The sequence below is a fragment of the Haemaphysalis longicornis genome, unplaced genomic scaffold (genome assembly GCF_048455015.1).
Source record: "Haemaphysalis longicornis isolate Haplotype H1 unplaced genomic scaffold, Haemaphysalis longicornis Haplotype H1 scaffold_9, whole genome shotgun sequence".
In the NCBI taxonomy this organism is placed as follows: domain Eukaryota; kingdom Metazoa; phylum Arthropoda; class Arachnida; order Ixodida; family Ixodidae; genus Haemaphysalis; species Haemaphysalis longicornis.
In genome coordinates, this window is record NW_027526460.1 from 20,840,982 (window position 1) to 20,858,872 (window position 17,891).

The 17,891-nt window shown below is 46.8% G+C and overlaps 1 protein-coding gene across 1 annotated transcript in view; it reads right to left on the reverse strand.

Annotated features, from left to right (window-relative positions):
• Window positions 1-17,891, reverse strand: part of LOC144151432 (aminopeptidase Ey-like) — a 60,711-nt gene that overhangs the window by 34,660 nt on the left and 8,160 nt on the right. The window contains exons 3-4 of the mRNA XM_077682483.1: window positions 16,120-16,316; window positions 14,467-14,622 (exon numbers count right to left, since the gene is read on the reverse strand). Coding sequence (XP_077538609.1) covers window positions 14,467-14,622; window positions 16,120-16,316 — 353 coding nt within the window. The remainder of the gene's footprint in view (window positions 1-14,466; window positions 14,623-16,119; window positions 16,317-17,891) is intronic.

Sequence of the window (17,891 nt, forward strand, 5' to 3'; positions counted from 1 at the left end):
TTTATCCGGAAGCCATTGCAGGTACTTTGGCTGTTTGCAAACTTTGCGGGACTGTGATGGGACACGAGGCTGCGTTCTAAAACCGACAATAAAGCAGATCTCTCATGCCTAATGTCGATTGCCATCATAAAAGTTGTGCTAATTGGTTCTTCAGCCGCGTAATTCGTATCCTGATAGTTTTTGATGCGAAAGACGGCCTGCAAATAAATTTGAGGCGTACTTCGAAATTCTACCCTGGATGTTTGCTGAGATAACTATATGAAAGAGAAGTGAAACTGTCTATGCCGACTAAACAGATTCATCATAATCACTACCACCACTATCATCATCATCATAACAATTGTTAGCGCAATATATTTAAAACACTATTCTCGACTGCTCGAATTCCCGGGGAATTAGGCAATTTGGCGGAAATCTTTTCTGATTGGTTTTCAATTTTGGTCCCGTGCTTCCGCTTTACGGAGCGGTTGTGTGTGGTTTCGTCATTTTGACGTTTCATGACGTTTACTGCCAACAGTTCTAAAGTTTGCCTTATTTCTCTTTAATGAAAGCGCATAATTCTTGGCCGGCAATGAAAAACTAGACTAAATGCACCGGACATGACAACGTAGGCCCGTCTTTGCTATTCAACAGCAATAATTCTTGTAATACACGCCCTCTCTGTGATTGGCTGAGAAGGCGTGAAGTTGTTGGTTCGCATCCTGCGGGTTTTTCAGGAGGTAATTCCTGAAACACTTCAAAACTTGCGGGCTGTCCTGAGGTTGAAATGAGGGAGGGGGGATCACTCGCGATATAGCTATACGCTAAGGATTCTCTGGGACGCAGAGGAAACCTGCAGAAGAAAAAGAAAAACACTTAACAAAATAAATTGCATACCTGGCATTTTTTAATAGCGGCGCTGTTGTAGCTGGCCGTAATGTGTAGCGCGTAACGTGTGTGGCGTGTAATGCGTTAAAGGAGCCATGAATACAAAATACAAGTTTGTGTTATTCGCAAGATTTCTTGTTTTATAGTGCCCCCAGAGCTTGTCCGAATGCAAACGACGCTTTGTTCAATGAGAAAGTAATCAATTTAAGTTAAAAGTTTGATTTTCCCGCTGAATGGTGTGTTTTTGGGGTCTGCAATGACATCACAGACCGCCCTGCAGCCTAGGGTCCCTTGATTCACGCGTCCGCCGTACAGGGTGGAGACACGTATACGCTGGCGCCGCCAATTTGAGTCGCTCGCTCGCCGCCGAAGCAAGTCATTGTATCAAAACCGCGCTAAAATTATCGCAGCAACGCGGTTAATTAACTGACGAAGTTTGAATCATCTTATCTGTTTCGCGTTGCTGGGTCGCGTGGGAAACGAAAACAACGACGCGTTGAGCACGTTGACCCAATTGCAGCGGCACAGGACCGTTCAAAGGGTGTCTCCACCCTGTACGGCAGCGCTGGCATCGAGGCGCAACGAGGTGTTTCCGTTACTGAACCTAGATGACGCCACTATACCGTGGCATGCCGTTTTGTGCCTTTATTTGTTTTTTACCTTCTTTAACCTGACTTGTTTTTGCTCTGGGAGAAAATCGTTGCCTGAAACATAGCGCTCGCTCGATAAATATGGTCACGTAAGACACCGTAGCGTCAATCAATCAGCCAGTATCGTCTGAGACGACCCCAAAGCCCAGCAGTTCTGTGCAGCTAAACAAGCATAGTGCGCGCAGTACCAACAGCAGTACGCATCGGTACATGTGCTTTCGTAACTTGCACTGTTTGTGCCACAATTCTTACGGCTTTAAAAAGAATGTACCCTAAATTTAGGCGCAAATAGCTCGTTCAGCAAGCTTATAAACTCTGCCTAATTGGCGTTTGCTTTTGCAGGCCTCAGCCAAACGCAGAGCTGTCTAATGTGACATCATGGGTTCTGTTGCGGGAAATGAGGGAGTGGGTCGCATGGCCATTCCCTTTTTTCCTAATTATGTAGCTTATTTAAGCGAAGTTTACGTTAAAAGTGGTGTCAGTATGATTCTAACGAGGCAATCTTTTGAATGAACTATACTTGTGTTTTCTCTTCATGGCTCCTTTAAACATTGCCAATAAATTATCAATAAATTGCCAATGAATAATTAAATTATTAATAAATTGCCGAGCGCTCGTGATCGCGTGCCTCGCTCGCGGCGACCGCTGAGCGCCCTTCGCTCGAGCCGTGGACAACAAAACTGGGTGCACACTACCGCTTAGAAAATTCCGCTCGAAAAATGTGATCTTGGGAAAATAGGCTACGGTCGAATAGCAGGCGACGAGCGGTAAATGACCAATACACGGAATTACTACGTACGTTATTTGCTCTACTCATGGCGCTACGTGAAGGTTGCAACTCTCGCGTATCCCTTATTTCCTGTAACGTTTGGCAAACGAAAGAATACGTAGTACTTCCATAAAAGCCTACCGAACGTCCAGAATAAAAATAAAACGCGGGGGCGCAAAGAACGAACGGCATACTAAGAACTCTACCTGCATGATAAAGTACGACCTGACCGATGCAGTGCGCCTTAAGTACCAGAAGGGAGGAGTGCTCCGCGGCAAATACAGGGCTAGAAAATAGCTCACTTTGGGACGTTTTTAGTCCTGTAAATATTATTCGTTTCGTGACTATGCATGCGATCTATACTCGGATACAGGTCAAGAAAAAAGCGGCATCGCCCAGTCAAAGGCCCCAGCCAATGGTACCAGCCAAAGGCACCAGCCAATGGTGTCGCTCTATCAACGTGACGCCACGGCCGACCGCCTTGCGCCTGCAGGCAGCGCTCGGACCCAAGCTTTTCTGAATGCGTCCGTGCCGAAAAATAGTTCTTAAGGGCGCCTTCATTTTGAGCGGAGATAAAAACCTTAGCTAAAATCTTTTATTTGCCCGTTATAATGCTACGCGTGAAAGAACTTATCGTCAGCTGCAGTATCAAGTTTCAATTATATTCTTGATGGTGAATTTCTGCTCTTCCGGGTTTTCCCACAACCGCTTGCTTCTGATTTTATGCATTGCCGGCCCCATTTCCCGCCATGGATCCCGAGTAAGTCACATCTGAATGTGCTTTATCGTTCTCTACTGAGGATTGCGGTGCGTTGCTATATACGCCACGCCGATGGTACAAGAAAAACAAAAGCGGCCTTGTCATCTGCAGCTGCGGACGGGAGATGATCCGGAACGCGTACGTTCGCTTGCGGCATCTTCACCCAGAGCGCAGCATTGAAGAAACGGCCGCGACAGTGAGCGATCTTCTTGGAGTCAGCGTGAGCTTGGTGATGAACATGAAGGAGGAGATGAAAAATAACGATGGAAATGTTGCGACGCCCTCCCGAACGCGCCCGCGAAGCGCCTGAAAGAGACGACGCACAGAAGTGTACAACGACTTCACGAAGTGCGCATTGCGGTCGTCCGTGCATCGCTTTTAGGGGCGAAGCTCCTTAGGGCGTGGGTCTGTCCATCCTCGACGTATGTATGTAGCCACCTCTAGTTTAGTTCTTGGATTGTTTACTAGATGGCGTGGCTACCTCTAGTTTAGTTCTTGGATGGTTTACTAGATGGCGGTACTTATATATGATGAAAAGATGCGCTTGGATTGTTTACTAGATGGCGTGGCTACCTCTAGTTTAGTTCTTGGATTGTTTACTAGATGGCGGGGAGCGTTGTAATAAAATCCGTTCGCTGTTGGCGCGCGCTCGGAGTCGCCCGATGGATAGGCTGCAGATGTGCGAGCCCGCGAGGCAGAAGCGCTCCGTGAAGCTGCGCGACGCCGCCGCCAAGATCCTGCCGTACGAGAGCGGGAGGCCGAAGCGTGTCGTCTGGCTGCGCGACGACGCCGCCAAGATCCCAGCGTTCGAGAACGAGAGGCCCAAGCGTCACGGCAACGGCGCGAGGACCCTGCCGTACGCGAAGCGGCACGGCTGCGGCGCGAAGAGGATCGCCAAAACGTCAGAGAACGGGAAGCGGCGAGAAAGCGCGCGTATCGGCAGGCAGACCCCGATGCAGTGAGAGCTCGTGAGGCGTCTGCAAAACGCATCAGGCGAGCTCAGCCCCAAGGTGCCGACGCGCGGTTTAAGCGAGACTTTCTAGACGTTACGTTCGGACACAGATGTAGTGGGCGACCTTTCACTGAAGAGTCACGGTTTTACCGATGATTTCCCCTCAGGAGCTTCGCCCACTCATCATCATTCACCCCGTGGATATGCTGTGAATTTTTTTTTTCGCAGCAATGAGATCCCGACAGTGAAGGCAATTGCTGCGGATTTGAACGCTAGCGGTGATGTTACTCCTCTCAAGCCATGGACTGTGCGCCGCCTGCTGAATGACATCGGGTTCAGGTATGAGAAGAGGGGCCGGAACTCGTTTCTGATCGATCGGGACGACATTGTCGCGTGGCAGCAGAAGTACCTCTACGACATGGCCGGGTACAGGATGGAAGATCGAAAAATCTTCTACCTTGATGAAACCTGGGTGAATGCGGGACACAAGCTTTCGGCTGTTTGGACGGACACGACGGTTGCTTCCCACCACGACGCCTTCATGCTTGGTCTGACGACAGGTTTGAAGCAGCCGTCAGGGAAAGGACAGCACCTGATTGTAACGCACATCGGCAGCGAGGACGGCTTCGTCGCTGGTTGCCTGGATATCTTTCGGGGTTCGAAGACCAGCGTCTACCACGACGAGAAGGACGGCACCCCCTTTGAAAGGTGGTTTGGGGCCGTTTTGCCGCAGCTGCCACAAGGTAGTGTAATTGCTATGGGCAATGCCTCGTACCACTCGCGGCTGGAAGCAGTGCCTACGACTTCTTCGCGCAAACAGGTCGTTCAGGACTGGCTGACGTCCAAAAGACTTGCTTGGGATGAAAAAAATGCTTAAAAAGGAGCTCCAAAGCCTTGTGGCCTCTGTAAAGACACGGTACATCAAGTATCGCATTGACGGTGCAGCTGAAAGGGCAGGATGTATTGTGCTTATGCTCCCACCCTACCATTGTGAGCTCAATCCCATTGAGCTCATATGGGCACAGATAAAACGAGGTGTCGCTGCCAGAAATGTCACATTTAAGCTGGCAGATGTAGAGGTACTCCTGAGGGAAGAAGCTGCCAAGATTACAGCTCAACAGTGGGCAAACGCTGTTCAGCATGTGATCAACATTGAAACAAAGTTCAGGGGAGATGGTGGAGCAAATGCGCATGTTCAACCTATTATAATCCATCTGGATGAAGATGACATGGACTCCGACAGTGACCTATCTGGTATCGAGTCCTTTGAAGATGTGTAAGGTGGCCAGCTATTCGCCAGTGCCGCCTTTGCCCCTTTCGTTAGTGTGGAGTGCGCCATTTAGCTTAGGTAGGTGTGTTTACACAGCTGCAGGAGCAAGCAACTCCTTCAGACAGCAGACAAGACCATACATGCTGTTTGTGTGCTTTATTAAGACTTATTTGTAGAGTTAACTGAGCAGCCTGTGTGTGGTGCGTAACTTGCTCATGGTTGATTGCTTTGATATGTAGCTATGAGAATCAGAATATGCCATTGCAGTGTTTGGTTTGTTATTTCATTTGCCATTACTCAATGTTGTGTGCTGTGTCGTAGACTCAACAGGGATCTTCCAGTATAACAGTGAGGGGGGAAGAAGTATCATGAGATCATGCAACAATCAATGCTTGATCTCATTTGCTGTAGTGAACCGATCGGTTTTTTGTGTGGTTCTGACTGACGGTTGGTTGCCTTGATATGTAGCTATGAGAATCAGAAAAGGCTGTTGCAGTGCTTGGTTTCTGATATCATTTGTTGCAAGTGTGGTGCAGGAATTAGGACGGATGAGTGCAGTCCTGACACGACACTGCATGGCAGATGTTTCCATAAAAGTAAATTGTACATCTTGAGCTAGAGAAAACCCACACTGTTCCAAACTATTTTCCGGAAGCAAGGCCACGCTTGCACTGTGCGATTTTTCGCTGCAGAGGGAGGATGGCTATTCGCATACATAGCATGAGGTGCATGCAAGCAGAGAGTCAAGCGAGTTCCCAAATTCTCTTCAAGCAGAATCACTTCTGCAGTGTGTGGTTCTAGGGCTCCTTGTGCGACACTATGTAAATGGCAATAAAGGCAAGTTTCACCTGCAGGAAAAGACGCCAGTTCGAGTTTTCACCCCAAATTTTTAACATTGGTTGAACACTTATGCACGTATGGGATGCAGAAACAAAGTTGAAAATTAAATGCCTATGTGAAAGCATGTAACTGAACATTGTGTGCCCGCGTGGCTGGATGAGCCAAGTTGTCTTTATAGAGCGTTAAGAACAAATAAATCTGCTTCAGTGTCTTATTGCTCGTTTCATTTGCTCAGCATAATTCAGCAGTGCATCTGTTTAGTTGTCCGAGCCAAATTTTACTTAGGATACAGCAGTGAGAACAAGAAAAGTTGCTTCAATGTTTTATTTCTAATTTGATTCCGTTTAGCCTCTATTTGGCTATCTGCTGTCTTACGCAGGAATTAAGATAAAAAGGTTTTGTCTGTTGTCTACTCCACTGAATAAAATGAAAAAGCACAACGTTAAAAACAATCCCCAAAGCTTTGGGAAGGGGAAACAAGGTTGGTTTCGATCAATCCTTTCATGTATGGGTATAATTTTATGTAGTGCATAGGCACGATAATAAATTTTCTTCTGAACATATGATCCGATTTTGGCTCTTGCATAACAAGAAAAGTATGATATGCATTGACCAGTTTCAGTGCAGCGATGCGTACCATATGTGTGCTTCCATGCATCCACTCAACCAACATGTCATTCATCAATCAGTGCAGATAACCTGTTATGGTACAGATCACTAAGTAACCCTTGAAACATACTTCATTGCCTGTGTTATGAAGTGGGCATCAATTGATGTGCTGTCATTGTGATTTACACTGCTAATATATGTGTAGACATTGCACGAGATGAGTTGCGAACAGTGCTGCTGCAAGCAGCAGCTTACTGTTTGACTTCGCATCCACGATGTTGAGCACTACTGGAGCAGCGAGCTTCTCGCTCCAGCAGCCACTTGTGACACAACAGTGAGAATGGGTGAAATGCTGACGTGTTTTCCACCCTCAATTCTCTATTTCGAATTTAGAGCACGTGCATGCAGAGCACGTACAGCAGCTTCGTACTTAAGTGACATAAACACGAGGCGAGCTGAGCCTATTAAGCTTCAATAATACACATCTCTCATGCAAGAATTTGATTTGGTGAACAATATGCATGTGCATGTGTAGGAAAAGCTGGAAGGTGGTTTACTTGATTTTAGTGCTTTTTCATATCTTTACATGCATTGCTGCAGCCGACCATACCAGTGAAATCTAGCTAATGAAATGCCACTATCGTGAAGAACAGCTTATTCCCGATGCATAAGCGAGACAATGAAGTTGAACTTGCAGTGGTAATACTCATGTATAATCTTTTTTATCATAGGCAATGCAAACTCAAAGCACATCCCTATTCGTATTTAATTCACAAACGCTTTTGTCCGAAACAACAACTTAGCACTCCAACAAAAAACAGGTGACGAAAACATGCAAGTTGCAATTAATACTTAACAATGGGATCTCAGCGCTGCCGAGAATTGAAATAGAAAATGAGGCATATTAGATCACATTACGCTGCTAATCTACAGCTCGTAAGCATTCACGGTCAAAAAGCGCGAAAATTCATCTTCTTATACTTGGCGACTTGATCACAATTTGGGCGAATACGCTTGGCGCCTGGCACCCCGGCATGGCCTTGGTACTGTTGTGCCAGAGCGCCTGGCCCAAAGGCGTTGCACGAGGCGACGCGCCGACAGCGAGGCTGAGTCACGCCTCTCCCTTTATCGCTGCGGCGCGGCCGAATCCTGCATCTCGAAACGCTGCGGCGCGGCCGATTCCCTCAGCGGAGAACGACCCAAACAAGGGCATGTCGCTACGCCCGGAGGCGAGGTCACGGAGACGGCGGCGGCATCGCTCTCCCTTTCCCCATTGGCGGCGCAGCTGACTCACCGCTTCGCTACCATTCGTCGGAATTCAAACTTCAGGCAGCGAGAGCCCTGATTGGAGCATTTCGAACTTCTTGGGGCCACAACGAACTCCCGGGCTATAAAAGAAGCCCGGAGGCTCTCATCGTCGGCTTTCCTCGGCGGCTTCTCTCCGGCACCAGTCTCTTCGGAAGCACCGAGTAAAGGGGTGCTGTCGCCTTTGTGCGAGTTATGTAACGTTTGCTTACCCTGTACATACTGTATATAAATGTTACTTTAAGTTTTCGTCGGCTTGAGAACTTCTTCGCTCTGCTCTGCGCCGCGTCGATAGCGGACGGAGCAAGGCAACGTTGCTACACCGGTGACTGCGCTCGGATGGCCAGTCGCAACAGCGGAGACAGCGTCGGGATGGCTGATTCCCAACCTCGGTGACGAGCAGGAAGGCGAGTCACAACCTTGGCGACCGCCCTGGGATAGTCATTTCCCAACAGTTGGAGGCTGCGGTGAGAGGGCCCATTCCCAACAGTACACACGGCTCGACATTGCTCTAACGAAATGCAGCGCGCGAAACCGCGCTGTTTGTGTTTCGCCCCGGGCTTAAGTCTCCACGGCGTCAACGTCGTGGGCTATGCACAGCAGAAATATTTACAACTGACTGGCGTATTCTACGACAAATAAACAAAGAGTTATTGCCCCCTGTCGCAGTCACTGGTGCGATAACGTGGGTAGCACAGACACAGGAGGGACTAAACGATAGAACGAGAAGCATTTCACGCTCAATATCAAACGCCCGCACAGGATGATGACGACCGCATAGCGTTCACAGATTCCTGTACCTGCAGCGGCGGCTGTTTTCCGGCAACGCCGAGCGCTCACAAAGCAGAAGAAAGAACACCAGAGCGATTGTGGTTACCGAGCATGTTAAGAAAACTGCACACAACACGCAAACAAGGAATACGACTGAACGGCACTAAAAACCACCCTCAGAGAGCCCGACGACGCCGATGGCTCGCCGCGAACAGCGGAGGCAGCCATTTTGGTAGAAGTCGGTAAGCGCGGAGGAGAACACGCTCTGTGATTTCTTCCGTGAGCGCGGCGTGGAGGCGGTCTACCGCGACGTCACGTTGATACGGCGACACCATTGGCTGGATGGGGGTCCTTTGATGTGGAAAAGCCGCATTTTTCTTGAGTTGTATCCGACTATAGCTATAATATTACTGCGCGAAGGGAAGTCGACACCCGCAAGCGACTTCATGCAGCGCTCAAGCCATGTTTCCGTTGATAAAAAAAAAAAAAAAAGATGTGTACGCTATTTTAGTTGTCGTCCTCGTATCGTCTTTGTGCACAGCAAGTTACACGGTAGTATTTGGGCATCTTGGACAACGATAAATGCCGACGTGCGTGTCGCTAACCCCGGGCTATCATGTACACAGCGGTATCCGGAGATCCGGGAATCCCCCAACATGGCGGAAGCGCACGTGGTTCCCACAAGAGGGCGCCAGTTTTTGCGTAAGGTCAATTAACAAAGCTGTTAGCACGTACGACACCGCGAGCGCAGTTTTTAATTTGGGGACACCTTGGCCATCACCTCCCATTTAACAGACAACAGGCTTGCCCAGACGCGATAGTTAAGAACCAGCATATTACAATTAATGATTTACGTGCGAAGAGCTCTGAGTTTCTTCCTTGGTTGTCCTTGTTTCAGGGCGCCGCTTATTGCAATGCAGAAAACGTTAGTTGATAGTAAGAAAGCAGCTCAAGCTGGTTTGCAGGTTAACATTCTGCATAGAAGCATCAAGCGTTTAATCAGCTCCAATCTGGAGCCACAAAATTGTTTGGCTGGTTTGGATGTGTTTTTTTTTTGTAAGCAGCATCCAACGCTCTACTAATAGTGCCTGTTATCAAAATATTGGTTTTAGTAGGGAGCAATGCGACTAAGACTGCCACGGCGTCGACCGCTCGGTATTGTTTTAAACAAAACCAAAATGTCACGTTTAGGTAGTTTGATTGGAAACGTTTATATCCTTGCCTTCGCTGGTGGTAAAACAGACATAGTGGGAAACTATAACTATTCACGCTGGCCAGGCCATTGACTTGCGTGTTCTGCACGGAGCGACACAACGTACCGAGCGATATACCATGAAAATGCCTTACACAAGCAGTATTTGTCAAGTAATTGGTAGGTAATAAAACGCCTAGTAGCGCGTACCCTGATAAGTCTGAACCGCTAATGAGTGAACTCTGCTAATTATGGTGGTGGCTAGTGAACCAGCGATATTTGCAGGCAGAAACTTAACTTTTTAGCGTCACAGATCGACCGCTTGCAGCCCTACCGCCGCAGCAAGCGACGTGAGCGACTTTTACCATATCTCTTCACTTTCGCTTGTGGGGCGAAATGTTCGTCTTTAGTTCTAATGTGGCGCCTAATATCTTAGTTAAGGACAGTCCTTAAAATCTGCCGTCACCGCCACCTAACGACGTTAAAAAAGTCCCCTTTGCTTTCAACGCGCACACAAGCCAGTGATCAAACGACGAACCGTTTACCTATTTTTTCTTTCACAGTAGCCTTAGATTGGCTTCAAAATGTGAAATAAACGTGTTCAACAACATCAACAACACACAAGCGGCGGTCCCTAGAGGGAACACCCGATCCTCCTTAGGACATGTCATCTTGGATCGCTTTGCGCGCCTCCTATAGGGCGTGCCCCTTGCGAATAGTTTCGACTGTTTCCAAATCAGCGATCACGGAGGATACAAATGACGTGCAGTATATTGCTTTTATGTTTGGCAATAAAATAAAAATAATTTGTTATGCGTTACCGCAACATAAGAGGGCACTACAAGCCTCTCCATGACAAAGAGAACCCAATGCATGGCATTTGTCCACACTTCTCCTAGTAGGCTGCTGGGTCACATGACCGAACTCAAGAGAAAAATAACAAAGGAAAGTGAGTCTTTTATATATTACAGCGCTGATTGAAGTCGAACTTGACGAATGAGTGAATCGGCGACATCGGTGCGCTCCGCGGTTATCAGGCGTAGCGCTTCGCTGCTCTTACGTATCATACAGGCGGATCGCTGGCGTCTCTTTCTTTGATTACACCATAACTTGTAACATAGAAGCAGACGATAGCATGGCGGCGGTGGTGGCCGGGAAGGTGATAACGCAAAACGGTTTCATTGAAGCAGAGAGCCCAACTATGTTACTAAAAGCGATTGAAATAAATGAATAGATAGGGTAGAAAAATGTTTGATATTTTTTAGCTCAAAATCTGCCTTTAGGTCACTTTTGGCTCAACTTTGGTCGATCGCCTTGTGGTATTGACGCCAATTTTGACCTGCAGAAATGTGCTTCTCTTGCCAGCCTCAGCTACCGCCTTATATTTTATAGTACGTGCCAAGTGTTTTTATATCTATTATGCGCAATATTAGATAGCTTGGTTGCGATCTTTATGAGTGAAGCGTTAAATTACACTGCATGTCGTCATAGCTATATGTGCATCACGTCACTGATTGCTTACGTCGCGCTTACGCAAAAAAAAACATGGCGATTTGCCTGGGAATTTGTGCAGTCGAGAATAGGGCGCTTGGTTCTGTTGTCACGTAGGGACAAGGGGTGAAAGACTAGAGAGGATCTCAGGTAGGACGGGTGCTGAAGCAGCATACCGTTAAAGGGGCCACGAAGAGAAAATACAGCTTTGTTCAATTTGACCTAGCCATAGTGCTCAGTGGGTTAACGAACTTACTAGCCACCAAAGATATTTCAGCCCCCAGCCACCAATTCCAGCCACCGAAGATATTTTAACACGAAACTATTTTATGCCCGCGAACCTTTCGCATATGAGAAGTTTCCTTTAACATTAAACTGCTCCGGTGAAGGCACCTTTCACTTTCGTGTTTTACCGATTCCATTGAAAGAGGGACCAACTACAAATTGGAAAACGCTCGAAATATCAAAAAGCTTTCAAATTTCGCGCTGCAGTGACGTAATATGTGCAGGAGTGACGTGACACTGGCTAGCACTAAAGACGTAGTTATCAGTTTGTTGACTGCATGTTACTATTCAAGTGGCGAGACCAAATGGAAACAGGAGGGCCCACTACGACTGCCCAGCCATGTTTCTCAGCGTCGGCTTAGGTCCTCGGAAGCCAATGGCGCAAACAACAATCTGTGACGTCACAATGACTTCACCGAAAAGCGTCTGGAGGGTCGCCCCTTGCTCATGTTTTTTTTATTATCTAGATTGTTTCTCTGAAGTTTGCGATAAAATTGATACCGTTGTTATCGAGACAAGGAGGTGTGAATGAATCAAACTTGTTTTTTGTCTTCATCGGCATTGCGAACGCGCTTCTGCGTCAATCTTTTCTATGTACCCAGCAATATGCCAGAAATTTTCGTAGCTAGAAAAAAATTTGAAGATCAGAATTGATATAAAGACAAGTTCCAAATATATTCGCGAGAACACGCATCTTTAGGACTCGCCTACCGCTCGATTACACCGTGCCAGTCTAGCCACCCTTAGTCGTGCAAAGGTTTTTCAGCTTGAACTACTTTTCCTACTTCTACACAAATCTTTCCGCATGAACCTAGATCCTTACTTGAACTTTTGAGACACCACACCGACGAGTAGAAGGCATGCAGAATATTCCTTCGAATTCGAAGAATTCGAAGGAATTCAAATATTTCTTCGAATATTCCTTCGAAATATTCTTCGAATATTCGAATAATATTCCTTCAGCAATAATGTTTTTGTTATTCGTTATTTCCACGCGCTATTCTAGAATGGAACACACTGGATGCAGTAATTGCACACCAGTCAACATTAGACAAATTTATGAAACTAATTGAAGGTACTAATTTACCCTAAACGAGTTGGCATGTAAACTGATTAAGTGTTTTGTTCACGCAGCCCTTCCCGGTTGAATGGTCACACAAAAACACTTGTCTACAGATAATAATGGTTTTCGTGGTTGCTTGATAATAATAACCGAATTGTTGTTTCCACTCTGCATTTCCTTTTTTTTTACCTCTTTTCTTCTCGACCTCGGCTTCTTTGCCGGTGAATTCATACTTGTTTTATAGTACAAATAACTATATATGATTGTACTATTCCGTACTGCTATGTTCACAGTGATTATGTGTTCTTTCTTATTCTGATTTTTTGAGCTGCATACGTCAAATGGGGCAGTGATGCTCACCCCTGTAATAATCCTCATGGGGGATTGACAGTATTCTGTAAATAAATAAATAAATAAATAAATAAATAAATAAATAAATAAATAAATAAATAAATAAATAAATAAATAAATAAATAAATAAATAAATAAATAAATAAATAAATAAATAAATAAATAAATAAATAAATAAATAAATAAATAAATAAATAAATAAATAAATAAATAAATAAATAAATAAATAAATAAAAATCCGCACTCTCAGTAACAAAAAACAACAATAAAAACACAATGAAGCTTTGAAATCTTGCCAGACGCGCTGGAGTTAATCGTTGAAGCAATAGTACAAGCTGATAGGTTTCGCGGTGTTCCCATAAATTTAAGTAGTATCCAATTTAACCATTTGTGTTATCTTGAGCTTCCTTTATTCTTGTGACGTACACATAACAGCACGAACTTCAATCGCAATAGCAGTGTTTTTGTGCATATGTGGCAACTAAGGAATGAAAATGCACTGTTTTATAGCCCTAGAAAAATTCCAAGGAACTGGTTATTCTATTTCATTATTCCAACTGCACTCCATAATGCTCCATAATTCGCTACATAATGCGCTCCCAGATTTAAAGTCGTTACGAAGACAACATACACCCTAGTTATACTTAAATTAACCTCTAATTGCGAGTTCGACTCTATTCCGACCAATCAGACCACTGCTTTGAATGTGAACATCTTCGACAGAACTCTGTCTGGTTGGGTTAAACTTAAGAGGCAAATACACCAACCAAGGGCGTTTATTCAAAGCGGTCCCAACGTTTCGGAGCCAACTCGGCTCCTTCATCAGGGGTGACTATGTACGACAAGAAGCAGCGGTTATATAGGTGTCGTCTTCTTTTTCTTTTTTCCTTTACTGGATTCTTTTCCTTGCGCGTCGGAGGCCGTGGGCGAAGATGGTGGGAAGGGCTTCTTGTCGTACATAGTCACCCCTGATGAAGGAGCCGAGTTGGCTGCGAAACGTTGGGACCGCTTTGAATAAACGCCCTTGGTTGGTGTATTTGCCTCTTAAGACCACTGCTTCGAAACGCAAAAAATTGACCCGAAAGAATAAGAGGCACCACTGCCGTCACGTGTGCATCTGGCGGCCGCATTTGTGTTGTCGGGTGGAATGCAAGAAGGTGGCTAGACTGATTGAGTGGAGTTTGGGTTAAGAATGACGTGATTATTGAAGTGGTATGACGCTGTTTCGTATGAATAAAAACGTTTTTTTTTCATGGCTCCCTTAAAAGCCAAGCGGCGAAAGAAATCTCACCTGTCTTCGGACCGAGCCAGGGGCATTGTTGATATGGAATGGTAAGACCGCGGCCTTACCACGACCACGGTGAAGGTGGCCTTCATGTCCGGCTCGTCGAAGCAAGGAATGGCTTCCCTGGCGAATGTTGGCTCGAAGAAAGTCACCAGCAGATGCCTGCGAATCGGGCGTTTGAAGGGAAACGAACAGGGACAAAAAAGCTACCTACGATGTTGACCATTTTGCTGTGCTATAGTTTGCATGCTTCTTTGCTTACGACGAACGCAATAGAAAAATTACGTGTTTTCTTTTTAACATTAAAGTGTTTTATTCCCGGATACACAAAAGTTTCGATGGCGTCATATCCGTCACGAAAATGACTCCAGCACAACGGAGCAAGCGCCCTCTAAAGGGTGCACCCCTGCACACAGTGTCTTATTGCGGGGAAGCAACCTTTAGTACTATGGAGTACGCTATTCTTAGGGTCGTTCGTTTTCGGGTTATATATTTTAAAACGAAAGTGTTTTATGCCGGTATACCCCAAGATTTCAATGATGTCATATCCGTCACGGAAATGACGCCAATACACCTTTGCAGAAGTGACCCGCCAGCAGGGCGTCGCTCGCCAAGCACACCCCTGCACATTTCACTTTCTTGTTTTACCGATTCCTATGACAGAAATCAACCACAGTTTTCTTGTAAGGTTCTTGTCCATATTTTTCTTAATACCATGTATTCTTTATAACTCAGCTTACACTACCAAAGAAGGAAGAAGGTTAGAAAAAAAGGGAGGAAAGAAAGAATTAAATACAGAGAAAAATACATGTAAACGGTCACCCACCCTACGACATTTCTTCTTCTTTAAAAGGGATTTACTTCAGCAGTTCTTTTGTTTATATATGAATGAAGTTCTGTATTTCTGCGACGCTCTTTCGACCCCAATTCCAGTGAATGCTCGTCCCCTTTAACCGAAACTGGGGTTTAAGTGCAGAGCACTGAAGGCGCTCGCCTTCTCGTCGTAGCTCGCTCGCTGGACTCAAGTAGAGCAACTGGGCGTCCCGTGGTAACGCTGTCGTTCGCGGCGTACCCCAGAGGCTTCGAAAGCCAATCGCTTTATATAGTCATAAGCGTTCGAAACTCGTGAACCACTGGCGCTTGTCCTACATTTCCCCGTTGTTTAGCGCAGACAGTATTGGTACATTTGAGGCAAAATATAAGTAATTAACCGGGAGCGCCCGCGTTCATTTAGTTAGGAACGCTCGTTGAGTTAGTTTTTAGACAGTAAACGAAAAAAGCGGCCGCGCAAGAAAAAAAGGGCGCGTTCAAAATGCCGCAGAAAGGCTCTAGCCACGCAAAAAAAAAAAAAAAAATGGCGCGTTCGGGATGACGCAAAACAGCTCCAGCATACGAAATTGAAAGCAAGCACAAAACGAACAGAACTCCCGCAGGCGCAGTTTCAGGCAGGGGGCGCACGAGCACTGCGAGGGCTAAGGTCCCTGTAATTTTAGGGACCTTAGCGAGGGCGGTAAATTTGGATTGCAATGGGTGGTAGCAGTGAGCGGCTTACGGCGATACAGCCCATTATGGCGAATCACTGCTTCACACTTCCGACAGCTTTCACATTGAGTGGAACGGCTTTAAATTTTTTTAAATTTTTTGAATAAGAGGTCTCACTGCTTGAGGTTGCCGAGGTTGTAGTGGTACTTGTAGAAGCCCCTGGTGTCACCAAGTCGCCCGGCGAACTGTATTTGGATGACGTACCGCTTCCCTCTCTCCAGCTCCTTGCTTGGCCTGATAATCAGTGTATCATCATTACCTTTTTCTACACTCGTCACCGGAATGCTGAGCAGCGGTGTGGCTGCGTCCCACACCTGCACCCGAAAGGACGAGAGAGAGAGAGAGAGAGAGAGAGAGAGAGAGAGAGAGAGAGAGAGAGAGAGAGAGAGAGAGAGAGAGAGAGAGAGAATAAACTGCATTTAGCGACTCATTGTCCGGAGGAAAGGCTGGGCATCGTATCTGGCCAGTTAGGGCTAAAGTGCTGCCAAGATAAATTTTAGAGCTTTAAGAAATTGCCGCAGTTACCCTCACGTGCACCGAAGAACGCTTTCCCCCAGCAATAATTTGAAGCGAAGCTTTCTATGTCTCTTTGATGGCGTCGTTCGTCGTGCAAAATGCACTGCAGGAAAGCAAACTGTATACATCGGGTTCAACAAAACGATGATGATGATAAGCGAAGGCATATCAAACGCCTAAATAAACGTTCCCGTGGGAGTAATCGAACCCGGGTCCCTCGCTCTGTGAAGCCGACGTCTATCTGACTGCGCCATTCGGACACAGTCGAAGCAGTTTGAATTTCGGTTCGAACTATGACTGAGATTGTATGAGGAAAGTCTTCGCGTTTTAGCCATAGTCCTTTTAAGAAAGGAGTTTTTATTTTTTTAGTGGTGTTCTGTGCGTGGATTAAGTAGCACCGCTGTCATAAATACGATACCATTATTTCAAACCTCTAATGCCCCTGCTACCCGCCGCGGTGGCTCAGCGGCTAAAGGGGTATTCACACGAAGGAGAAATCCGCCGTTTGGCGCCTAGGAGTGCGCATCACGTGACCCCTACGTCACGGTTTCTCTCCGGCGCACCGCTCCCTTCGGAGGTCGGAGCTTGTGCTCGCGAGCTTGGCGGCGGAGGCGGCGGGATTTCGACTGCTCGTCAGGCAGCTGGCCGCGACTCAAGTTCTAGAGCGTTTGCAGGCACTGTATTTTTAATTGCTTCTTATTACAATGGACGCGAAAATGCGCCGCGCACACGACAGGCGCACTGAGTGAGCCGCGTATACCACCAGCACAGTCGCTGGGCGAGCGGCGGCCGCGGCCGCGAAGTGGCGCAGACCGGCGCAGGTAGCTCGAGCGATAGCTTGTTATCGCTCCCCGATGCGGTAACAGAGCTGGACATGCGAGAAAGGGGATAATGATGTGATGGAAAGTTGCATTAAAAATCGACATCTGCGCCGCTTGCGAGAGCGGGAATCGAATATTTCCCGCAGTGTTAAGCCTAACATCTGTATGCGGGCCCGTAGGCGGACCGGCCGGCTGTTCCCAACGCGGTCATCCCCACCCATCTGCCTCGCGCGTCGCGCGCCGTTCTGTACCAGCGGCAGCGCCTACATCGCGTCCACGGCCAATTTTTGGTCGGCTGACAGGATCGGTACTTAGGGGCTTTAGCACAAATTGCGGCCTTAGCGAATCGGCGGTGCTATGGCAGCTCTGCTTTAGAGATAGGCGACTGCAAACACTGATGTCCGTCCGACAGACGCATCCTCCGAGTGAGCGAAGGAGCTGGCCGAGCGGAAGTCCGCTTGCGGTGACGTCACGTCCTCCCTCGGATTTCTCCGCTGAAACGCTCCGTCGTGTGAATACCCCCGAAGGCGTTGTGCTGCTGAGCACAAGTTA